At 45.9% G+C, this 26,424-nt stretch overlaps 1 protein-coding gene across 1 annotated transcript in view; it reads right to left on the bottom strand.

Moving 5' to 3' along the window:
• TBX15 (T-box transcription factor 15) overlaps window positions 1-23,895 on the bottom strand; it is a 109,116-nt gene extending 85,221 nt beyond the window's left edge. The window contains exon 1 of the mRNA XM_081176538.1: window positions 23,397-23,895. Coding sequence (XP_081032664.1) covers window positions 23,397-23,601 — 205 coding nt within the window. The 5' untranslated portion in view covers window positions 23,602-23,895. The remainder of the gene's footprint in view (window positions 1-23,396) is intronic.
• Window positions 23,896-26,424: the final 2,529 nt, after the last annotated feature.

Raw genomic sequence — 26,424 nt, 5'->3', positions numbered from 1 at the left:
ACCTATTTATCTACTTGCACTTTGATGTGCTTTTGAACTGCTAGGTTGGCAGGAGCAGGGACCGAGCAATGGGAGCTCACCCCGTCGTGGGGATTGGAACCACAAACCTTCCGATCGGCAAGCCCTAGGCACTGTGATTTAGACCGCTGCACCACCGCCTGGGCCAAGCCACTTTCTCCTGCCTAAGGAAAGAGCCAACTCATAAAGCTACACGAGGCAAGACTGTGCGCCAAAAATACCTGCAGGAGCCAAGACAATGCTAGAAGCAGCTTTGAGCTCTGGCAGGAAAGGTCCTTAACAAGGTGAATTCTCTAGCTATGCAAACTCTTTCTGGGCCTACAGGTCTCTTTACATTGCATGCTTCTGCTGTTGTGTCAATGGGAAGTATTGGATAGAATTCGCTATATCCCTCAGCCTGTCAGGAGGATAAATCTCTGATCAATCATGCCAGCTATTACTTTTCTATAAAACTGGTTGAATTTATTATTATTATTATTATTATTATTATTATTATTATTATTATTATTATTATTATTTTGGAACTAATGGAACTGCCCCATTATTGCAATTTTTTTTTTACCCATCCTTCAATTAACTGTTGCCCAGAAGAAGAAAAATACTTTAAAAGTGCTAGAACAGCTTATTGCTTTCATAATAGCTGGCAGAATTTACGTTCCTCTTTTAGTCATTCTGATTTTGCCTGCTGTTGAACTGCACAGTTAAATAGTAGATTTGGGAATTCAAAGTCATTCCCTGCTTGCTTCGGTTTTCTAGCACATTTGGTTGAACGTTTTGTCATCTGTCCCTTGGGCAAAAGGATTCCCAAATCCTTTGCCACTTTAGGGCTCGTCTACACTTCCGCTTGCGCCGCGCTTAGAAAGCATGGGTCTGAGAAGTTTTCCCCTTGCCCTGCTCCTTTCCAAGGGAAACCCCACTCTAGCCATAGATCAGAAGAAATGGCAACTGGGGGAATCCCAAATCACTGTTTTCTCTGGCTGAGCACTAAAGAGCAGTTTCCCCAGGCAGGGGAAGCAGTGAGACAAAAGAAAGTGTGGATAAGGCCTTGGTTAAAATGCTGACCCCAAGGAATCCAGGAACTTGCCCTCTCTGCGGGAACCACTACCGAGAAGGCCCTCTACCTGGTTCCCTGTAGCCTCACTTCTCGCAGGGAGGGAACCACCGCAAGGCCCTAAGTGCTTGATCTCAGTGTCCGGGCAGAACAATGGGGGTGGAGACGCTCCTTCAGGTATACTGGGCTGAGGCCGTTTAGGGCTTTAAAGGTCAGCGCCAACACTTTGAACTGTGCTCGGAAATGAGCAAAGATCAGAAAGAGAAACAATTCCAGTTCAGAAAGACATTTATTCATTGATTCATTCATTTACTTATGTGCTTAAAATGTTTTTATGTCACCTCTCACCGAATGGAGCAATGGCAGAGGTCCCAAGGCAGAGTACAATTAATACAGTTGTAACAGGTTTTTTATTTCAAAGAAGCCGGTAAAAAATAATCCACAAATACCAAAATTCAATGCATCTCTACAACAACAAAAAATCAGAACACAGCTCAGTAACAAGCAGAGAAGCAGACATCATCCTCACATCAGCCCAAACCTCCAGTCGAGTTTCCCAAGCTGTTTCATGTAGAAGGGAGACAGAAAGGAACCTGGAGAGCAATAGCACCACATTCTGAGACTTCAAATCCTCAAAAACTGGAACCAGGCCTCATCCAGGCAACTGCTCTGGAGAGATACTAGGCTTGGTGATAAAGAAAGCCACTGAGAAGTCCAGGGGAATTAGCAGGGTGGCATTCTCCCAAATCCATTCCACTGGGCTAGTCATTCATCAGGGTGGCCAAGGCTGCTTCCATCCCAAAACCAGGCATGAAGCTGAACTGGAATGGATCAAAACCACTTGCAACATCACAGACTACCTGGAGCTGAGAAGAACCACACACTCCAATAGCTTGCCCCCAAATGCTGGGGTAGTTATCAGAAACCAGGAGATAGGAATTAAGTTTCTTCAAGCTATCGGGGTTCATACCTTCACTCCCAGAGGCATTAGCCACCTTCAAGGTCCACATGTCCAGTCCTACCTGATTTTACAAACTGTAATGGACAAGGTTCCACCCCCTTAGTTCCAGCCTATTTCTAGCACTGATGTGAATAGCCCTGGTTTATTTTTGGATAATTTCCTTTGCACATACTCTCCTTTAGAAATGAAATGGTCGTTTCCCACTTGCATTGCAAAATGTATCCTGGACTCTTCTTCTTATTCAGTACAATCTGATATATTTGGTGTTGAGATTGGGATATGGAGCGATCCTACCAGGATCAAGGACCAGCAAGCTCAAGCTCACCTCGGGCTTGCTCCTAAGTAAGTTACTACAATTTCCCCTAGGACTAAGTCTTACTGAAGTCAATGGGACATACTTCTGAGTAGACATTTATAGGATTGCCCGATCAGTCTTATCAAATCCCACTGAGTGTTAGGATAATGTGAAGCTTCTCGCTTACAGTCCAGCTGCTCATGTGTCCGGGCATCAGATCAGAGAATCCAGAGTAGGAAAGAAATGTTTCCCAAATTACAGAAAGACCTCACTGGAAATATTTTTAGCAAAAATTCACAGCAAGACGCATCTTCCTCAACATTTCCAGCTCATAATTTTGTGAAAAATCTAACCATTTTAAGACCAAAATCTTACATAGAGATGTTTTAACCTTCCTGGGTACTATGCAAGCACTATATTTCCTGAAGACTCATATTAACCATGCACATTTTACAGTGTTATTCTGGTTGTTGTTTTTCTTTTAATGCAAGCCAATCATGCAATTGGGGTAAATCTGGGTTGGCGATGCTGTTTATGTTTGTACTGTCCTCTTATGCTGCTCTGATCCATTTCAACAATACGAATGAGTACGATCAGCCAGGAAGTTCTCCTGTGCAAACAAACAAAATCCATCAAAAATGAACAATAGTCGGGCAAGATCTTCTTGGTGGATTGGGCCCCTTGTCTCTTGTTTATTTCATAGAGGAGGGGAGGGGTGAGCTTCCAAATGTGCAGTGGAGTCAAAAGCAGCAAGAGGAGTGCAAAGAAGCAAACATGGATCTTCTGGTTGTAAAAAGATTAATATGTTTTCCATACGCTTCACTCCCTAGCCGTATTTTCCACATGTGTTAGAGATCAGTGCCAGCATCTCTCTCTGTGCTGCTGAAATGGCACGCCACATAAAATAGCTACAACTGCTAGGACAGAAAAGAACCCTAGGAGCCAAAATTGATGGCTTGCTGCCATTCAAATCTCGTCGTCATTTAACCTTTCCCTGTTCCTAACCTGGAGACAGATGCAGAACACATCATAACTTCCTCTCAGTTCTCCGTTGTTCGTGCATTAAATGGTGGTGCAGGTGGGGGCAGGTAGCAAGGGGAGAGGCCAAAAGGAAATTTCCTGGGTTCTTCAGAAGACGACAAGCTTAGAGAGCCAGTGTGGTGTAGTGGTTAAGAGCGGTAGTCTCGTAATCTGGGGAACTGGGTTCGCGTCTCCGCTCCTCCACATGCAGCTGCTGGGTGACCTTGGGCCAGTCACACTTCTCTGAAGTCTCTCGGCCCCACTCACCTCACAGAGTGTTTGTTGTGGGGGAGGAAGGGAAAGGAGAATGCTAGCCGCTTTGAGACTCCTTCGGGTGGTGATAAAGCGGGATATCAAATCCAAACTCTTCTTGTTGTTGTTGTTGTTGCATTTCCTCCTGTCAATGGGATCTAGCACAGTCTGAAGAAGTTTTATGCCAATGCAGACCTTTGTGGATTCAGTGACACCACACGTTCCAAACACTGTTAAAATGCACAGCTTTTCATAGAGCTGTAGGAATGGGAAGTGATTCTGAGAGTCGTCTAGTACAACCTCCTGCAACGAAATGTTACTGCAGACTTTTTGTCCGAGAATAACTTAGTGTGGCGGCTACTGTAGTATTATAAAAGCAGCAGAGACAGGAAGCATCAAAGTAGGCAAGATTAAAGGTAAAGGGACCCCTGACCATTAGGCCAAGTCGTGACCGACTCTGGGGTTGCGGCACTCATCTCGCTTTATTGGCCGAGGGAGCTGGCATACAGCTCATGTGGTCATGTGGCCAGCAGGACTAAGCCGCTTCTGGAGAACCAGAGCAGCGCACGGAAACACCGTTTACCTTCCCGCCGGAGCGGTACCTATTCATCTATTTGCACTTTGACATGCTTTCGAACTGCTAGGTTGGCAGGAGCAGGGACCGAGCAATGGGAGCTCACCCCGTCGTGGGGATTCGAACTGCCGACCTTCTGATCGGCAAGTCCTAGGCTCTGTGGTTTAACCCACAGCGCCACCCACGTCCCTTAGGCAAGATTATGTGCCTCCTATTGGTTGGGTGGGTTGAGTTAACTGTAGTCTTATGAGGCAGGTTGGACTGGGCTGCAGAAAGATGGATTTAACTCTTTCCTGATCTAAGTGGATCCCATGGCTGCTATTTGCCCAGTGGGGAAAAACTTAAAGGTGTCAGAAGGGTCAAGGGTTTGCTCTAACATAACTATTTTAAAAACTGCTTTCTCACAAAGAAACATATTTTTACAACCCTGTGTTTTCTAACTATTAGTTCGTGCCCTTCCAGACTCCTCCTCCATGGCCTATCTGAATGTGAAACACTTTCACAAGCAATTAGAAAAGGCACACACATGATTTACTTTTCATTTGTACTGCCATCAGCCACACTGGCACAACCATTTTTTGAACGATCTTGCGAAGTTATCCGGCAAAGGAGAACTTGTTACTGGTGGCAGCAAAAAGACCAAAATCAGCAGGTGGGAAGTTCTGCTTTGCAAATCGTATGGAAATAACAAGGTTTTTGCACAGAGCCCACTCATTTGAATGAGTTGAGCAAAGGAGAAATTCTCACTGGGATCTTTGTGCCTATAACCTTGTTACAGTTTTATTAAAAGGCTGGCCATTCAAAGAATTCACACACACACACAGCCCAAAACTGAAGCACATTCCTAAATATATTTGGAAGGCTGACTGTATCAGATTAGATATTCTTATGACTGTGAAGTGTGACACACACACAAAAAAAAACAGTGTTAGGCAGAGCTGTAGCTGGGGGGTGGTGGGGTGGGCTGGCTGGTCAGGATTTTTGCCCAGGATTTGTATGTGTCAGACCCTCAAAGTGTCCCTATTTTCCAGAGACGTCCCTTATTTAGAGAATTGATACAACACATTGTATACATAACTTTAAATTCATGACTAATCACTAAATGAGAGAAACATTAGCGACTATAGCTTAAAACGCTGAGTGCTGAGTTTGTAACTAAAATGGGTTATTCAAGCCTTTATTGGGAAACCTGTGCAATCTGTTACCTTCTAACTTTGGTTTATTATTATTTTATTATGTTTCATTACAGAATTGTACATGGAGATGAGTTAGGAACCCAGGCTTCCTACCACCCACTCAGAATTGTGTAAGCATTATAAAGACCAGTCCTGTTGAACCCAGTGTAGAAGAAAAGAAATGCAAAGAGTGAAACAACAGAGGTACAACTGGGAGGAATGAAGCATTAGCCAAGCTGTTTGATGCCAAACAGAAAAGAATTCTTTTGCGTATCCTGGAAAGACCAGCACACAGAAAATCCCTACCCCAAAACCTTTCGATTGCTATTTCTACTTATAGAATGAACTAAAAGTGCTTTAAGAATTTAGACCCATGTGTTATTTTAATGACTTATTTTAATAGTTTTCCAGATCTGTCAGACACATAGGCATGGACTATTTCATTTCTTACTTTAATAGCACTTGCGAGTAAAACTCTAGTTATTGCGCCTGTTTAAAATATTGCGAAGCTTCGCTGTAATAAAACTGGTGCTGGAGAGCTCAGTGCGCCACATGCACCTGAACTGCCAAGCTAAAGACACATAGAGAATGAGAAATGAGTTGTGCAGTGCTGCCAGGGCACAGTGGAGTCAGTCTTGCAAATAGATGGGATCAGGTCCAATGGGGTGCTGGGTGTCAGTGTGAGGCAAAAGAGGAGAGAAGTGTGGTCAAGTGCAGGCACAGATCAAGTCTGAGAGATGGCAGTCAAGGGACAAGAGACAGGCAACATAAACTAAGGGAGGCAGGAATCCAATTCTGAAAGATAGCAGCTGACAGGTCAGAAGAACAAGTAACCAGTGGTGTAACATGGGAGGGCCACAAGGACAGTTGCCCCAGGCACAAAACTGTTAGGGGCACAAAATTTCCCCTTATTAGTCTTAGCTAGCAGGAGACTGCCAAAAGCAATCACATTATAAAAGGTAAAGGGACCCCTGACCATTAGGTCCAGTCGTGGCCAACTCTGGGGTTGCGGCGCTCATCTCGCTTTATTGGCTGAGGGAGCCGGTGTACAGCTTCTGGGTCATGTGACCAGAATGACTAAGCCGCTTCTGGCAAACCAGAGCAGCACACGGAAATGCTGTTTACCTTCCCGCCGGAGTGGTACCTATTTATCTACTTGCACTTTGATGTGCTTTCAAACTGCTAGGTTGGCAGGAGCAGGGACCGAGCAACGAGAGCTCACCCCGTCGCGGGGATGGGCAGTGGCTAATTACACACAGTACCGAATGCTCATACCCATTTCAGTTTTACCTTTTAGGATCCACACTGCTAATTAGAAACGGTCAGAAAAGACATTCTCCCCACTAAGTGAGTCAGTAGAGTTGAAACCCACATTCAGAAACAGCCAACAGACTTATTTGCATGGTTTATTATGCTGATGGCATTCCTAGCAATGCTGAATGAAAGCGGACTCCAGTGTGAAAACTGAATGTGAAAACAGCATGGAATACTTACGGTAACTCTACCTCTCCCGCAGCAAAGAATGGTCTCCTCACCAATCAGCAAGCAAGAACACCAGCAAGACCAGGGATGAACAGGCTCAGAGTATATTGATCAGACGCTCTACTTTCTTCCACTCAGTTCTCTTCAAAACTCTTATTATCTGCTTCTCCCTCCAGACTTGTTAATGCCTAGTTCTTCCTGAGGTAGCCTACCTGCATCTAGCCTGCACAACTACATGGGGGAGCATCACATAGAAGCAGAGAACAGTGGAGTTGGAAGGGACCCCACGGGATCATCTAGCTCCACCCCCTACAATTAAGGTATCCCTGACAAATGGCCACCCAACCCATTTTAAACCCTACAGTGAAAACCCTCACCTTCCAAGGAAACTGATACCACTACTGCACAGCTCTTACTGTCATGATGTTCTTCCCTTTGGAGCAAGAGAAAACAAGCTTGCTCCATGTGACAGCCCTTCAGATATTGGAAGATGGCTTTCATATCAACTCTTCTCCAGACTAAACATGCCCAACTCCCTCAACTGTTCCTCATAAAGCCTGGTTTTCAGATCCTTTATCATCCTCTGCACACATTCCAGCTTATCAATATCCTTTTCTGTACAGTAAAAACTTGCATGGCAAGAGGAAAGAGGCCTGGCTTGGCCTTCTCTCTAAGCTAGGAAAAGGTCTTTTCTGTGCCAGTAGAATAGTCTCCCCCTAGAGATAAGTCATGTGCCAGCATACAATTCCAGTGCATGCAAAACAATAACAATAACAGCAACAGCAACAACAACAACAACAACTTCAAGAACAGCCTTTGCTGGCTACTGACAACAGGCATTGCAGACATTCTTAGAACATTCACTGACTGCTTCTTTATTTATCTGTATTGTGTTTTCTAAATGCAATTGTGTTTTGTATTGTGTTTTAATGACATTAATGTATGCCACCTTGAGATGCCTGCATAGCAGGCAGTATCTAATTATTTTAATTTATAAACAAATAAAGGGATGGTTTTTTATGTGCAGGGAACATTTTGCATGGATGAGCAATCCAGACAAGAGAGACCACACGAGTCGGCAACCTAAGGCCCATGGGCCACAAGCAGCCCATTAGGGTCATTTAACAGGCCCCCGAGCTGCCCACAAACTGAGCTACCCACTCGGCAAGTCCCCGCCTGCTGCACTAAACTGGTGCGGTGCAGCACAGGGGCTCACTTCCATGGCACCAGAAATCGCATCTGTGCATACGCAGAAGCCAGAAATCACGTCTGCGCAGACGCAGATGCCAGAAATTGCGAGCATGCGCACTCACACACACGATCCGGCCCACGGAGGGATCTCCACTGGAGTGAACCAGCCCAGGTGAGGTAAACCTTGCTGACCCCTGGTCTACTAGATAACCCTGTTAATAATTAAATAAAGAGAAGGCTTAGGAGCTGGAGGAGCCGAGCAATGCAGAAATTGGGAGGGAATTAAGAATCTATGCCCCCCATTTTTCCTTCATGAGGCAAGCATCCAGTTGGTTTCCAAGTTGTGGTAGCTGGAAAAAATGTTTCCATAATAAAGGTGAACATTTGCTTATAAATAACCAGAGCTCACATTGATCCACTCCTGGTTTTATATAGAAATCTATTCTAGAAATAATTTTATAGTTATAACAGGCAGGATGTTGAGGGAGGGCAGAAACTCTACACACAAACACACTTTGCACTTCTCCGTAGATGTCAGGGATGTTGGTTAGGTCTTGTCATTCTACGCCGCAATGCAGTCTTCCCCTCCACACAAACACACGCCACATAGTAATGAAAGGCAGGCAAGCAGTTGTAGCAATTTAGAAGAAAGGGGCAATTATTTTGAAAGGAGAAAAGTTCCTTGGAAGAGCTTTGTTAAAAATGCAAAAAAAAGTGCATTTTGGTTGGCTGAAGAAGGGCATGGATGCATGTTCACTCTGAAGAAAGCACCACTGACTCCAACACAGCTTATGCCAGCTAAATATGCTTACATGCCCAGAATCTGGATTCATTATAAGTTCTGATTAAAAAGAAATAAACCCAAATGTAGCTTTTCCAGACTCCATGGGCAGAGAGTTTCAGTGATCAAGTCTGGAAAAACTGCATCTGTGGGCTGCACCCAAGCTTCCTATGAGTGAAGTTCCAGTAACAGGATACTGGAGGAAGGGAGAGATTATTGTTGCAGAATCCGCCTTCCCTCTGCAAAAGCAACTTCAGAGTGTGATGGGGAGCTTCTGGAACATCCTGGGGGGGTGGGATAGCACTGGAGGCTGCAGGAGAGGGAAAGGAAAACTGCAAAAATGATGCCCCCCCCCCAGCAGGAGGAGCCTATGATGAATCAGAGACTCTTCCAGAGACCTGTGAAAATGTATGCCATAAAACACTGTTCTGTCGGGCTGCTTGAAAAACAGATCATTCCTCCAGTAAAAAATTAATTGGGTAGGAAATTAAATAGGCATTTTATTGGCCAGAACCCAGAATGCTGGATTTCGTTCCCAGAAAATAATATAAATGTTGCTTAATTATTATTATCTTCGAAGGCAATGTGTAGTTTCATGGTGTTTACATACGAGGTGATTCATCTTCTTTTGATTGGGTTTCCCAACCCCCTCACGTTTAGTAAATTGTCTTCTAATTATTATTCCAATGTCCTTCGGGTTATCTATTATTTTCTATTATTATCTTAAGGCAATATAAAGCATAGTATTGTTGCTTCTAATAGCGAACTCAGGTGGTGAATGCTGACAGGATGGAAGACAAAATGGACCACAATGATGCTTGACACAACTTGTGGACCATTGACCGAAAAGCCGCACACAGGTATTTCTTATCTTGCAACATTCGTAAGCTGCAAGCTGACTATGAGATCTATTTCCTACAACTGCAAAGTGATCAATCCACCAAGAAGTTATCCTTATGTCTATACTTAAGTTCTGCTATCTGCCAAAACCCTTGGAAAGTAGCATGCTACAAATTAAAACAACTGAAAGAAAGGATTATATGAGACAGGCAAGCTGCGGAGTGAGCTGGGGCTAATTCACACACAACCCAGTAATGGTTTATGAGAGCACAGTTGCATGCAATAGGGATATCTGATTGCCCCACAGAGACATGAAGTGCTTGCGATGGTGGGTCCTTAATTTTTTTTTTCTACTCACCTCACAGACTTCCAGAAACTGTTTGCTCCATCTTGTGGCCAGATTAATTTCCATGCAATTGCACAAATTCATAACATCATGACTTACATGCTAAACATTGATTTGGTTGTGAGATGGAGACATTTATTTTATTATTAGGTGACTATTTTTTTTTTTAAAAAAACCCCACCTTACATCAAGTGCACAAAATAAAATAAAATGTTTGGATGCTTTACTGCATGGCCAGAATCTGGATTTAATTGTGTGCTTAGAGTTGGGTCTACCTGAGAACCACTGAAATCAATATACTTAAGTAAGTTGTCCATTGATTTCAATGGGTCTGTACTGAATATGATGGGCATAATCTGCACTATACATTTAAAGCGGTATTATACCGGTTTAAATAGTTGTGGCTTCCCCTGAAGAATCCAGGGAAATGGAGTTTGTTAAGTCCACTGAGTTGCTAGGAGACCCTTATTCCAAGAACTACAGTCAGTCCTTGTTACCAGGTAAATCTGGGATCTGTAGCTCTGTGGGGAAAATAGGGGTCTCCTAACAGCTCTCAGTGTCCTTGACAAACTACAATTCCCAGGAATCTTCAGAGAAAGTCATGATAATTGTTTAAATGTAAAGTGTGGATGGGGCCTAAGCTGGAAACAACTCTTGGGGCTGGTTTTTTGTTTGTTTTTATCATGTGAATTGACTTAACATAATTTCATGTACTTTGAGTTAATTGCTAGGTCCCAAGGAATATAGATACAACATAATTTACGTATTTAATGTGCCAGCTTGTTGACTACCATATGTTCTATTATTCTGTAAAAGCATGTCTTGTTTGATTATGGATAGCAGTCCAAAGGCCATATTCTCTCTGCAGCCATTTGAGTGGGGTCAAGAAATGACAAAAATTCATGATCCAATTCAAATCACAAATTCAAATTCAAATTCACAATCAGTGTACTTATCTGGCTTACATTAAAAAATGAACTCCAGAATGCAATCTGCACTAAAAACATTTTATTTTATTTTATTAAAAAAATCCATTTTGGATACTAATGGAACCGGTCCTTTCCTTTGCACTGTGGCAACTTCTAAAATATTTACTAGAATTAGAAAAACATTGGTATAGTTCGATATACTGCATTCTAGCACAAGACCACTTATGCATGCATATACACAGACAAAATGAAAAAAAATGTGAATCGACTTAAATTCATCTTAATCTGTAGTTTTTGCAGCTTAATAGAGAACCCAGCGCAAATTCTACAGTAACCTATGGAAGCAGGCCTATATTGGAAAAACTTGCAACTGAAAACAAGTAGTGGTAATTGTTTTACATTGTAAGCTGTTTCAAACCCTTAGAAATATGAATACAATCAAGCAGCGTAAACTTTCTAATGCAGAACAGAAACCTGTAAACATAAGACGGGGACAGAGAAATGTTACTATCCTAAAGACTAAAATATAAATCCTAAAGAGCCGAACTCTTCAAACTCCTAATGCAATAAATTCTTACTCACTCAAACCAGTGCTTTAGGGGGTTTCAGGAACAGGCTGCAAAGTAATAAAGCATTTTGTGGCGTTTTTGAGGCTGTCCCCTCCTTTTTCTCCCTCCCAGCTTTTCCATCTGAAAAAAACATCAGTTTTGCCAAAGACAGATATGAATAGGGTCGGGTGCCGCTTCTGGAAGAGGCCAAGTTGTGTTGATATTTGATATAATAACTCCGGCCCAAGTGGGGAAAGGGAGCCGTGATAGATGATTTGTAAGTCAATCTTTGACTTTTGCTTGTAATCAAACCTCTTTGGATTTGCTTAGAAATCACAGTCCAGACAGGAATGTCTTCTGAATCCCACTTCTTCCTGCTCCTACAGATGTAATAAAATTATATTGTGCAGAAACTGGCGGGGGGGGGGTGGTATTTAAAATGCATGTAATCTTTCTAAATGAAGACATCAGTTGACACATCTTGCAGCCTTGAGTGCATTTGTAGGATTCTCCCACACACACACAAAAAACCTTATTACTTGCATCCTTATGGCAATCCAAAAATCTACAACAGAATGAGGTAACAGAAGAATGGACTGCAGGTGGAGAGGGGTGGATCACAATTTTTAACGCTTCACTACGATAAAGAAATAAAACCCTGCTGCAAATAGAAATCTGGTATTTAGCAGGCAAAATCCTGGGCTACTCCAGTGTATTATCACTATTTATAGGTTTTTTTTAAGCAGGGAAAGTGGCCCCCCTCTGGGTGGTGTTGCTGGAAGCATTCTACAACCACATTCTCACCTGCTTCACACCTCATTCTGCTACATGCACAGCCTAGTTCTCCTCCATATAAAAGGAATTTCAGAGGCCTAGAAGTGAGGATTCTCCAGGACAATGAGATGCAGATTCTTTTGGAGACACACAACAAAAACCCGCCCCCTCCCCACGCTCCCTCCATTCTCCAGACTCAGAGGTCAGAGTTGAATGAACCTGACCAAATCCAGGGCGCATGCCTAGGCTGCTATACCGATTCACATCTGGGCAGCTCCAGATGTGTTTATCTGCCATGTAATTTTGTAGCAGCCACAGTCTCTGCCCAATCTACCTCTGTGGGTTGCTGGGAAAATCAAGCAGGAAGAAAAAGCTATGTGTGTCACTCTCAGTTCCTTAGAGGAAGGACAGGGCACACAAGCCAAAAATGAATTAATACTTAGGGGGTAATTTGGCCAAATTTAAATACTTTTCATTTCCAGTTATTTCAAGGGGACAGAAAATGATTTGCTTGTGTCCTTAGTTAGTTAACATTTAGGGAAATAGTTCCTGTAGTTGGTGTTGACAGTCCTTTCAATAACCATGGGATGTTGGCTGGTAGTATTTGCAACAGAAAATGTTTGCTTCCATATATATAATGTAGCCTCAGAGAGCGGAGGTTTCATTTTCATTTCCAACAGGCCGACTTTTCCCTATTTGATAGTTTAACCAGGTTCAGATAATCAAATGCATTAGGTTAATGAACAAGAATAGATCAGATTAATGACAAGCCTTTAGAGAGCTTGTATTTCTAAATATATCTAAAATATATTTTAGAAGTCTGGAAGGGCCTGGCTGATTTTAAAAGAAAATACATTGGCTAATGTTACTGAACAAAAGAACTTTGAAAATATAAGTAGCAAGTAGCAAAAAGGAAATGGAACTATTACAGGGAGCTGAAGTGGCAAAAGGCACACTCCCGTGGCATTTTCTCCTAAACATCTCACATTAAAATGAGCAGGACTTGCACTAAGAACATCACTGTTCTTTTCCACGAGCTTTATTAATTTCAGTGGGACTTGCGCATGAGAACTCAGTTGGGGATCATGCCCAGAGCATTGGTGTTAATGTGTTCAGATCCTTTCAGTGACACTTGGTTACTTCTTAGGCAGTTTTGCATGAGAAATAAGCATATGAAACCTACTATTGAATGTTGGGCTTCATAATGACATAAGTTGATCACATATTAATTAGAGGTGTGCTTGCACTTCAGACAAACCCCAGACTAAAGTGTGGCACACAAAAAAAAGATACAGGATTCATGTGAACTGAAATGAATGTCTTTCAAAGGATTCCAGGGCTAATTGGGTTGTTCCTGGACCTTTGGGACAGATTTAGAGGGACTCTGAAACACAGAAAGTGAGTCTGTATGAACTGATACACACACCAAGATCCACATATTAGTAGCATGACAGGAGAGGAGAAACGGAAAGTAAGGGGTGCAGTTTTGTGGCTAAGAGCTTGAGTTTTCAACCAGAGAATAATTTTATCAGGACTCCACTTTCTACTTCTAATCATTCTGCTTTTGGGAGGGATGCAGAAGGAGTTTGTGGAGGACTGGTTCAGCCATGAGACAAGGTGAGGTTATTGCCTCGGGCAGCAGGATCCACAAGGGCTGCTGCCTCCTTGGCAATCACCCGTCCACGCTGTCTCTCCAGGGGCCCTCAGCATATATCAGGCGCTGCTGGTCTCTTTCACCCTAGGGAGGAAATGACAGGGGTTGCCCTCTGGGGTCTCCTGGGCTCCCCACCCAGCATTATTCAAAGCTAGGCCCCTTTCTCATCTCGCTTTATTGGCCGAGGGAGCCGGCGTACAGCTTCCGAGTCATGTGGCCAGCATGACTAAGCCGCTACTGGCGAACCAGAGCAGCGCACGGAAACGCCGTTTACCTTCCCACCGGAGCAGTACCTATTTATCTACTTGCACTTTGACATGCTTTCAAAGTGCTAGATTAGCAGGAGCAGGGACCAAGCAACGGGAGATCACCCCATCACGGAGATTCAAACCGCCGACCTTCTGATCGGCAAGTCCTACCTAGTCTATAAATCCCTGGACCTGTCTGAGACTCAATAAGCTTCTTACCCACAGAAAGGGCAACTTTGCCTTCAAATTTCATTCAGTTCTGACAAAGAGAGGTCTGACCGCAGCAATATTTTAAACTCCTATATGTCTTTATGGTCAGATTCTTATTTTTCCAGATTCTTATTTCCAGATTACATGTTCCGCTGTGTGGCGGTTGTACAAACCCCGAACAAAGCTCCTTATATGTCCCAGACTATTAAATGTTTCTTTAGAAAATAAAAAGCTAACTCGCTCAGCCTTCCTTGGGTTTATTTCCAGAATGGGTCACCCAATTTTTTTTAAAAAAAGCAAACCTGTTCAAAATAAGAAGCCGCCAAAATTATGTGAATCAGCCCTACTTTGAGCGAATCATTTAACTAGATGTGCATCTCAATGCACATGAGGGGTATTTAATTCATATTAAGCGTCTAACACAACTTCATTTAAAACCTAATAAATGATTATTACAATCTCCTCATAAGTTTGATGTTTACCTATAAAAAAAAAACCTTTGGAAAAATCAGCCAAACGTACTTGAGACCAAGGAAGTCAAATAGATTCCTTATAATGTCATCAGCGCTAACTAATCATCATGGGAGACAGTCCAGTTAAAACATGTCATCCTTGATCTGCAGTTCATGAGTTAATTGGCTAATCTGCTGATTAATTGAATTAGTGCTTTCAGCTCTGATTCCTCTACAGCCTCCCAAAATGGGTATTGGTGTGCAATGGAGGGGGGGGGGGACTGTGCTGAGGGCAACTTGACTTCCCAGATCGAATGTGCTGGAGATTCTTCCTTGTTTCCCTTCCCCATGGGAGCAATAAACAAACAGACAAATAGGCTCTGAGCACTGTTCGGCAGCCACCCTAACCACCTGCTATGCCTCCAGCAGCCTCCAGCCTGGGATCAGGGGAAGAGTCAGAGGCCAAGCAGAATGGCAGTCAACTTTATAAATATCCCTCCCACAGCTGCTGAAGCTGAGGTGTCAGGCTGAAGAGCAAGAGAGATTAATTTGGGCACATCTTGTAGTATTATGAGGATTGCTTAGACAGTCGTCTAGGGTTACACACAAGCGCGCACACACTTTTATATTACAACTCCCACACAGGGCCGAGAAGGCTTTCGAAAGGTTGAAGGGAGGCAATCTGACAGAGAGAGCCGTTATATATTAATTACACTGAAATAAAACTGGCTGCTTTTCGGGATTGGACTGCTTGTCAAACAGGGACCCTAGATAATGAAATTATTGGGCAAGTTCGTTGTTTCGACGATTCGAGGGTGACATCTACAGAAACAGGAGCAATGATGTGAGCTAAGCTAAAAGCTACTCGGTCTTCACAAGCTATTCCTGGGTTTGGCAGAGGAAAGGGAGTGGTCTGACCCTCCTATCCCTGAGAGTGCTCAAACCAGAGGTTTCTTCCCCCCAATTACGATGCTGTGGCTTGGGGTTTGATTGAGACCAAACTGCTGGAAATCTCACTAAATAAATTCCTAACAACTTTGCCTGGAACACCCACAGCATGTATTGGAGGAGAAGTGAGACTTACGCCGATAAAATGGTGCGCTTTTAGGTCTTTCTGTATATGTTATTTTAAACTTTTCTGAAACAAGGCAGTGATATTAGCAGCAGTTACTGGAAAGTCAAATAGGGAAAGGGGGCGTTAAAATTAGGGGCACTGGGCATTAACCCCCCCCCCCCGAATTTAAGATACTGAAGCCTAGATCAATCAAAACATTGGTTACATAAGAGATTAAAGCGTTTTCTCCCTAGTTTAGATATGGAGTCGAGTCAAACCACAGCATTTTCACTATACCCTCACCCTACAAAACATAGTCATGCTTTAGAAAGTTATTTTCATAAAATCATAGAATTGCAGAGTTGGGAGAGACCACGAGGGTCATTTAGTCAAACGCTCTGCAATGCAGGAATCTTTTGCCCAGCGTACAATCGGGTCAGTGACTGAAATAAACCGATTCATTCATTCATTTGCCCAGCGTAGGGCTCAAACCAACAACCCAGAGATTAAGAGTCTCATTCATTACCTACTGAGTCCCTTTATTAATTTGCCATTTTAGATTGACCCTACCATTAGACAGCCTCAGACACAGCTGATGACCGTGGGGGTGGAGACGACGTTGTTGTTGTCGTTTCACTTTTCCCAAGAAATTCAAAGCAAAAAGGCAGCAAGTTCTTCATTACTTATTTTTTCTTCTTGTATTTTTACTGCTAGAATGGCAGAGAGGTATCTGTGGAACTTTCCTGCCTCAGGACTTGGTTAGCCTTGCCGTATATTGCACCTCGCCTTGAGGAGAGGGGTGCCATTATTGCTCTGCTTCCAGCTGTGGGAGCTGGTGTCCATTGGGACTGATAGGGCAGAAGGCAGGGATGTCAACAGTAGGTGGCGCAAGAGCCAATGACAAGAGCAAGCTCAGCCAATGAGAGGCAGAGCCACCTAGTTCTAGCTTTGACTCCTGTCTCTTTCCTGCTGAGGGCAACACTGAGACTACCCAGGAGGAAGCTGGTGGGAAGGCCATGCTCTAGGCCAGTTGTAAGTAAGAAGGCAGTTAGGTGAGGGCTGGCTGAAGGCAGATTAAGGTTGGTGGCCCCATTCACCATAGTGGACCAGCATCCACTGGCTTCAGGTACCAATTCAGGCACCATTCAGGCTCCAAGTAATGGCTTAACAGTGTCCTGATCACTGTTCTTGGAAAATTCCAGTTGAACAACATATACCTGAAGGAGCATCTCCACCCCCATCATTCACCCCCATCACTGAGATCCAGCTCCGAGGGCCTTCTGGCGGTTCCCTCACCGTGAGAAGTAAGGTTACAGGGAAGCAGGCAGAAGACCTTCTCCATAGTGGCACCCACCCTGCGGAACACCGTCCCATCAGATGTTAAGAAAATAAACATCTATCTGACTTTTAGAAGACATCTGAAGGCAGCCCTGTTTAGGGAAGTTTTTAATGTTTCATGTTTTATCATGTTTTAATATTCTGTTGGGAGCTTCCTAGAGCGGCTGGGGAAACCCAGCCAGATGGGCGGGGTATAAATATTATTATTATTATTATTATTATTATTATTATTATTATTATTATGCATTTGTGGGGCCAATGAAATTTAAACAGTGTTTCATTATGTGTTCCATTGCACCATCTGTATTAAACCTGAAGACCTTAGCTGATTTTTTTTAATTTTACAAAGTTTGGTTGATTTTTTTAAAATAAAAAATAAAATCAGGAGAAATGTGCCACAAAGTGAATCTCAAAATTTGCAATGGCTGCTCAGAAACTGAGGCCAAAAAAAAAAAGGCCTCCATATTCTTGCTAGACTGCAGACACATTCATTTGAACCATACTTCCTTTGTTTGACATTTTATCATTATGACCTTTTGGTTAAACTATAAAATTAAACTTGACCTACAGCTCTCTCAGGAAAACCATTATGCCACAGAGAGATGCTGCCCAGCAATAAGACCTCTTCATCGAACAACTTCACAATGAAGTTGAGAAATGCAAGTAGAACACTAAAGAAACCAAAAAAATAAGGTGAACTCACAATGAATAAATAAGTAAAACGTTTGTTGAGCAAAGAAGAGGAAGTTTAATTTTCTTCTGTTCTTTCTGATTATTGGACCTAAAAGTACAACTACTAAAACTATATTAACAAAAACAGATGGACTAGTTGGTAGTTCTCTGGTTTATGTAAACTCCCTCTCTGAGTTATCATCAACATAAAAGAGATAAAAGGGAACCATATTGGAAGAAAATCTTCCCGTTTGCCTTGCCCTGACCTCTAGGGGGGTTATTTTAATGCACACTGTGACGGCTAGCACCATTTACACAGTCCACATTTTATGATGGACAGCTGTGCATAACAAACTCACAGCCTGCTCTGCAGCCCAGATAAACTGAAGCTTCTTGGGCTGCGGCTGATTAAGATGTGATCCTAGGCAAAGGGGCTAGGAAGCAAGACCCACTAAAAACACGGGGACCCGATAACCATAAATATGGATAGGATCAACTATAGGTCCTAGCTGGCAACTTTGACCCCCAACATATAACTGGAGAGCACAGCCAACTAACTCCAACTGAGTTTATTCCAAAACGGCGTGGTGAAGGTTGTGGGAATATAATTCTGCTCAAATTTTGGCACTTTTGCCGGGCTCGGAAACAGGTTAGCAAACAGTTACTTGGCACAGAAAGCAGTAACTATCCACCCAGTTAAGGAAACATACTTAGATTCAAGTTTTGTGCCTCTGACCTAAATGTGTTTAGGGGCGCATAGTCCAGAGATGGATACTTCCACGTCAGCGGGCCAAGCACGAAGCCATACCTTCATTGAGCTTAATGAAAATAAACACAGCATTTGGGGATTCGTTTGAAATCCCACCAATTTCCTTTCCAGCAGCCTGATAATTTGCATGCATCTGGAAGAAAATCTCGTTGATTTCAATGAAACTTTCGGGATAATTATGGGGAGGATTGCACAACCATAAAGCATCTAAACTGCTCACCTGAAGGGGGTTGTAAGTTTGGGCTGTATTGCCACAGATTCATCGGAGCCGATCCCAAACTAAGGGGCAGGTTCCTCTCTGAAAAAGAAAATCTGGGAACGGGGTAGGATCCTGAGGTGTGTGTGGAGACCTCCTGCTGCCACAATTAAAAAGGGCTAAATTCTCTCTCGAAGAGGACCCCCACTGGCTGACCCTGGAGGGGGACTGTTCCTCCACTTGCCCCCACCATCCCAGTCTGACTCGGGAAGAACGTCCTCTTCCTTTTCACAAACTTTTTCCCTGCGCGCCCACTTTTAGAAGGGGCCGACGACACCCTGTTCTACTCAATGTTCTACTGCCACTGTCAGATCGGTGTCCCCAAACCCACCCAGATCGTTGCATACACCATTCGAGGGCATAAACTATGTGTGAAAAAATCTCTGCACCTAGGACACGTGTGCGGCGCTGAGGGCGGGAGGAGGAGGAGGAGAAGGTCGTAAGCTCGTCCGGGGAAAACACACCATCACATAGGTGGCATGTGGCTGAGAGATTAATAGAAAGTGGAATCGCTGTGGAAAACGGTACCCACCCTCTCACCATCACTACCCCGAAAAATGCAAGGAAGGACACGCAAGATCATATATAGTTTTGCTTCCAGGTTTGTTTGTTCTCTGAAAAGACTCCTGAACCCTTAGTTTCTGCTGGCATCTCTTCTTGCAGTGTCGGCTGTGTACAGAACGACTGGGAAGATGCTTAGCGCGTCAGAATCTTAAAAAATGTCTCGATATCTTTTTTAAAAAAAATCCCTCCAGACTCTCCAGTGTTATTTTATTTTTAAGGAAAAAGACCCCGAGAAGCAAGAACACTTTTCTCTTTTTCCAAGGCTGTGCCTCGGATTAACCGAATGGCGCATCCTACCCGAAAGGGTTTCTGCTTCAGCTAAACTAGTCCGGGGCGAAACTGGCAGACTGGGTTAGGCAGAAATCCAGACAAACCGAGGAGCCAGCCAAACTTATTCCAAACTGGACTCGCCCTTTTAGGTAAAGAGGATCATCCGCCGTCCCAGTGTGTGCCCCCCCCCCCGCCACACACACACACACACACAGAGAGAGAAAGAGAGAGAAGTTCTCGGCGGGCGCAAGTTTGGCGCAAACGCCCCGCGCGTTTTGCAGCGGCAAGAGCCGGGAAACAGAGGACTTGTCAGGCTTACGGGTCTAGGGCAAAGCCCACGCGGGAGGAGAAATACATATTATGACGGGGAGTAGCGGGAGAAAAGACGGGGTGCGAAGTCAGAGCCGTCTTTTAGGTTTCTTCAAGGACGCGTTTCGGGTGGGCGGCTCGGCAACAGCACCAAAGCTCTTTAAGAACTTTTAACTATGATCCGGTGTTTTAGATTAGAGGACGGCTGCAAATATAATGAACGCTGAATTTGAGGCCTGGCGCAGAGCGCAGATCGTGGCCCGCTGCGTAGAGACAGGAGGAAACCAGCCACGCTTCTTGTGTATAGAGCGGGTTTCGTTAAAAAGCAACAGCCAGGTCTCGCCTTGAGCTTTTTATCGTTGCAGCGAGATCCCCGCCACACACCCCATTCTTGGTTTAAGTAAGCAAGAACTGTGCTTCCCTCCCGCCGCCCACATTGTTGGCGTCAGAAATAAATGTCCATAATGATCGCGATAATCTCGGGATCTAGGCGGCTGTTGCAATGGCTCTTTCCTCTAACGATTTGCCTTTTGTGATTTTTTGGGGGTGACTATTATCTTCTTGCTGCAGCCAGTCCCTGTTTCTGTTCTGGTTTGGTGCTTTGCGCAAATGCCCCTCGCCTCGACCTCGCGTTTCCCTTCGCAATTCTCCTTTTCCGACCCTCAGCCCGGGGGATTCCTTCGAAACGAATCCGCTGGGAGCGGGGGTGGAGCAGGGATCGCCGTCGGTCCTGCTAAATTGAAAAACATATCGCTTCTACGGGACTGCAAACAGTTGAACAATGCGCGCCCTCCTCCGAGAGGTGTGGGGGGAGTAAAGCGGTGGGGTTGGGTTTTTTTTTTTTTTTTTTTTTTTTTTGGAGGGGTGGGGAAGGAATCCCCCAGATAGATCTCCCTATATTCTTTACTTTGTGGAAGAACTTTCGAAACCCAAGTCTGGATTCCCGGATTCGCTGCCCCTCCAGAAAATCAATTTTCGCCTCCGGAATCCCAAACGCCTTTCTTCGCAAGGTCTCTTTCCGACGGTTCCTAGAAGCGCTTATCGAAGGGCTATTAAATGCGGTTCCAGGAGACTTGGAAGGCTATAACGAGGAGCAAGGAAGTTGCTGTCCCGCCCGCACCCGTTATTCTCTAATTATTTCCGAGGCAGAGCATAACTAAGACATTTGTAATTAAGACGAGCCTTCCAATTTATTTATTTTTTACAAAATCACCCCACTTGAAGTAGAAGTAATAAGAGAGGGAAGGGGTTCGATTCACAGCAGAGGGGGCCCTCGGGGAACAGGGCTGGGAGACGGGCCTTGTCCTACTGAGTTAAAATAATTCACCCGTGAAGCAAAGTGAGAAAGGCCCGCGGACTGCAAATCGGACTGAAAGCCACTATATTTCAGAGACTGATAGACCGGGCAGTTCTCCTGCGCAAAGCTCCACTGACTGCTCGAGGAAGTGGCTGGAAAACGTCCCAAGGAATTGCGCTTTTCCGAGACTGGACGGCAAAATCCAAAAATCATGCCGAATCCAAGCTCGCTGTCCCCCGACGGGGCTTCGGCTACAGCGGAGAGGTCAGAATAGAGATTTTGTTTTGTTTTTTAATCATCATCGCTTTGAGGGGAAGTGTAGGAAGCGGGAAAAGGACTTGCAAAAAAACTTCGATCCTTGGCTAAGTGGAAATCTAAGCTGGAGGCTCGACGGCACTTTGGATCGGGCGCTCTCTCGATCCTCCCAGCAAGGGACTGACTTGGAGCGGTCAGTTTCATGAAACAATCCACCGGTAATTCTGGCCTGTATTTATACTTCTAGGCACACGAATTGACTTGTTTTAACTCACAGAAAACGGATTTCGCTTTTACTGCAACAGGAAAAAATTACGTTTTGGAAAATTACAGATTTTCAGCTCTTTCCTACTTTTGGAGTCCTTATTTTTTTAAGAAATAATATTTACAGTAATTAAAAAACCGTCTTTCGAATTATAACTGAAGTGATTTGACACATACAGCCAAACAGGGGAATAAACGGATTTCCATCAAATGGCGTTTTTAAACCCTTTCTCGCAATAGTGTCATTGGAAGACACAATATAATTTACAGCACTGCTCAAAACGGGAAACGGTTAAAAAGCTGAAAATTCAAAACGATCACCTGGGATGTCATGTAATTTATTTGTGGTGGCTGCGATCCCATGCATACACGTAAGGCCCCATCAACTACATGGGACTTACTTCTGAGTAAGGCTGCTTAGGCTCATATGTATACGGATCAGAAATACAGCTATAGATACAGCTATAAATAAATATAGTAGATATATGGCATGCGTCCTGAAAGACCAGGATGCGGAAGAGGAACCGACGTGAAGAAGTAGATAAGTCTTTGCTAACACTACACCGAGCCCCCTGGAGCCGTGGGGAAGGAGAGGCGGATCCGGTCCTCGCAGGAGCCGGGTCCGTCCATCCTCGCTGCCGGGCTCCGCGGGCCAAGGACTCTGAAGTGGAGCCGCTTGAACGAAAATAGTCTCCAAGCTGGGTTGCCAATCGCGGCGCCTCTTTCCCGCAGGACCCGCAGCCCAGCTCCCGCCCGTGGGCCCAAGGCCTGATCCTGTTGCGTCCCTGAGTGAACTTCCCCCGACTTCTCCGCGCTCGGAGTCCCGAGTCTCCATCCCGGGATATGTTCGCGGTAGGAGCGCGCGAGGAGGCGCCCCTTTCCCAGATCTCTCCCAGGCCCGGCAATGGCGAGCTGGCAAGGAGCCGGCGTCGCCCACCCAGCGCCGCTTGGCCCTTCGGGGGGCGCTCTTTCGAAGCCAGGGGAGGCTTGCCTTGATGCCTTTGGCTATTAATAGCCATCAGCCGGTCTATTCCTGTCCTGGCGTGGCTGCCTGGCAGCAAGAGGAAGGCAAGGCAAGGAGTGGGGAGGCCGAGTCCCTGGGGACGCCAGGGCCAGGGTTCAAGAGATACAGTTTCCCCGACGGCTAGTAAAAACCACAAGCAACATTGAGGCGATTCCTGCATTTCAGGGGATCGGACGAGACGGCCCTGTGGGTCGCTTCCAACGCTACCATTCTGCGGGGAGGCTGTGCTAAATTAACCTTTCCAAAAGATGTATCCGTCGGTTGCTGCCTGAACGGTTTCCACCAGGAACCTCCAAAAATCCGGCCATTATTCCAGGGCCCCTCCAGCAACACCTGTCGGCGGAACGTCAAGCCTCCGCAGGCCACAACGAACGCCTGTCTCGTTGGAGGGGCTCCGGCCTCGCATTTGGCCACGGCTTCCGCGTGCCAAGAGGGCTCTCCAGCCGCCCCAAGGCGCGTCCGCGGACCCTTTCCTTCCTTCCTACTCCCCCTCCCCAAAGCCAACCCCGTCCAGGCCACTCACCGTTGGCGTTGAGGTCCAGGCACTGGGCGGGGTCGTCGGCGTCCGGCAGCTGCCCGTCGGGGCTGAGGCTGTCCATGGACAAATCCAGGCCTTTGTCGTCCCAGTCGCGGAGCTTCCTCTTCTTGTGCGAGCCGATGAGGGCCTCCACCGAGAAGGCGTGCGCTCGCGAGCTGAGGGCCACTGCCGAGCGCCTCCTCTCGCTCATTGTAGCCGACCGACGGAGTGAGTGCGTGCCTGGCGAGTCCCGCGGCCCAAGCGCTGCCCAAGCGCTGGCCGGAGGGAGGGCGACGCTGGCTAGCTGGCTGGTTCACGAGGCTGGGCCCCAGCAAGAGGCAAGCGGAGAGGCCGCCTCGACGTGAGAGCGCCCAGCGGCCGCCTGGACGCTACATGGATCCGCGGAGCAGCGCAGACGACCCACCGACCGCCCGGATCGCCGGCGCCGCTCAGAGTCGCGGCGCTTGGAGGCTGCGCTTCATTCTTTCCTTTCTCTCCCCCCCCCTCCTTTCCCTCCCTCTGATTGATCCAAACTTCTGGGGAACTTTCTTCTCTCGCCCCCCCCCAACACCCCCGACGACACCGCCAGGCTGTGCGCGCCTGTCAGGAGAGAGCCGCAAAGCCCCTGCCCAATGGGAAGGCGCGCAGGCCAGGGACCTCGGCGCCCCGGAGCCAATGAGGAGGGGGCGGGCCAAGCGCCCGGGCTGCTTCTCCCAGCTTGGCTCCTCCTGGGCAGCTGCGCGCGGAATTAACCCTTTGCTGGACGGCAGCCGAGCAGCACTCCCTCCCCTCCGCCGGCACGCAGCCACTCTCCCTTCTCTCCCTCCAAAAACAAGCCGAGAGGGCGCCCAGCCCCCCACCCTGCCCCAGATGCAGCCCCCACCTATCCACCCTCATCACTGGCATCTTGCATAAGATTCTCCCCCACCCGCTCCCCCCCCCAAATATGCGAAGCTGCTCGGAGAAAAATCGACAACGCCGACGACCGCATGCAGGAGGGATCGTTTTCCACTTCTGCAAATGCTACCTTTTCTTTCAAGAGAATTAAAGTCGCGAGGGTTGGGGAAGCAGCAGCGAGGTTTCTGAAATGTACTAACCAATATATACACATATCTCCTTGAAAATGAAGTCCGTTATGAGGGTTTGGCAGTTCCACGGCGAAGTCCTGTTTAAGCAAACTGAGCCGGCATTCCGCCCGAGTGCAAAGTTTTCTGCGCGCGCGAATAGCTTCTTTGGGCGTAATTGGATGAGATTTAAACTGGTTTCAATCCAGGCAAACTTCGATGTTGGTAGGTTGATGGGTGGACGGGAGGAGGGACTGTCCGTAAAAACCTTCGGCCTTAGAAAACTCTGTCAGGTGTGCGTCCAAAATGCATAATCACAACGACCGAATCAAAAATCAACAGAGGCACAATATATTTCTATATCACTGTATGACGGCTACGACTATTCGATGTTTCCTATCCTATATCCTATCCTAAACATATTTTCTACGCCTCTTTACATCTAATAATGTATGGCATGTAGTGACCATACTAATAACCCATCCGTATAATTCTGATTATCGCTCTGCAAGACTTACAGGCCACATTCCCACGGACTCAAAGAGGTTTACTGGGGATGGGAGAGGAAGAGCACTGTAAACGGCAACAAAAAGGTGGATGCGATAAAAGACGCGGGCAGGATCTAGCCCAAGGTAACAGCCACTTTTAAGTTGACCTCAGATTGAAGGCCGTCGAGAAGGCTGCGATTCTAAATTCTCTAGCTTGGGAAGGCTGCGATCCTGTGCATTTCCCCTCGAATCAAACCCTAATTATTCCCGCAGAATTTACTTGCCAGTAAAGCATATAGAGGCTTGGGCTGCCTGGTTTTTGGGTTTGGGCTGGAATCGGCCTCTTTATGGAGAGGATATTTTATTTTATTTTAACCAAATTTCCCAGTTCATAAATCCGGGCAAAAGCGAAGCGGAGACGTCATTTTTTAAATAAAATGTCCAACTCTGTTTTATTGCTACATTTCATTCCCCCTACACGCCCTTCTATGTTGAGACACAGAAACAGAGAAACAAGCTGCCCAATAATCCCACAGCGTTTAGAGAGAGAAAGAGACTCAGGGAGCGCAGGCACGCAGCCGAGCGCGCCAATCGTGCACCAAGCCTCCCCTGCATCCATAGCAGACAAAGGCGAAGTTGTCATAACCGACGCTCTCAGGCTGCTGCTCTGGACAGCAGAAAGGACGCGGCGACATTGAGGCAGCCAGCTACCTAGAAAGCCACGTCGGGGCTAGCTAGGCAGCGTCTCATTGCGGTCCCTTGGCACGGCTGAACCAGACTTTTGCTGGGGCCAAAGGCAGCCTAAGGCACAAACCTCCTTCTTCGCATGGATTTCAGGTCCTCTGAGACCGAAGAACCGACGGGGAGGGGGCTGGGAAAGCCTGGCGAAGATCAGGTAAGGTATCCCGCGGGCGGGCGCGGTGCCTCGCGGTGGCTTTGACGGGCTGCTCCGCTCGGAGTTGACAGCGGCAAATAACGCGCGGGCGCGCACCAAACTCTCCCTCTCGCCGTCTTTTTCTTTCGATTAGACTTTCCCCGACTATGGTGACCCACCATGCCAAGAAAGCGGGGCTTCTTCGTTAGCTTTTGCGCTCATATCCTCTCTTTCGCCAGCCTTGGAATCGCACGAAATTTGCAGGAGGCTAAATTCCGGCAAAGCAGCCGGAGGAGGGCGAAAGCTCGGGTCCTCCACGCAAAAGCAACCGGGGTGCGTCGGGGAAGGAATGGCGGGCGTCAGAGCGCGCGATTCTCTCAGTAGTTGGGCGGACTCTGCAATTCAAAGGCTCTTTCGGAGAGGAATAGATGCTTGGGGAGGGCGGGGAGGCAAATAGGTGAGGGGCTCATTTTTGTATTAGAACAAAAACGAAGGAAAATAGGAGCTACCTGGGGAAAGGAGATGAAGAATTTTTTAACGTTTTGACTAGCTTTTTTTTTAAAGCCGCTCATTCGTATCCTAGGAGACCCTTTCTAAAACCAAAATCC

Source organism: Podarcis bocagei, assembly GCF_964188305.1.
Source record: "Podarcis bocagei genome assembly, chromosome: 17".
Lineage (NCBI taxonomy): Eukaryota > Metazoa > Chordata > Lepidosauria > Squamata > Lacertidae > Podarcis > Podarcis bocagei.
This window is presented reverse-complemented; position numbering and strand designations above follow the sequence as displayed.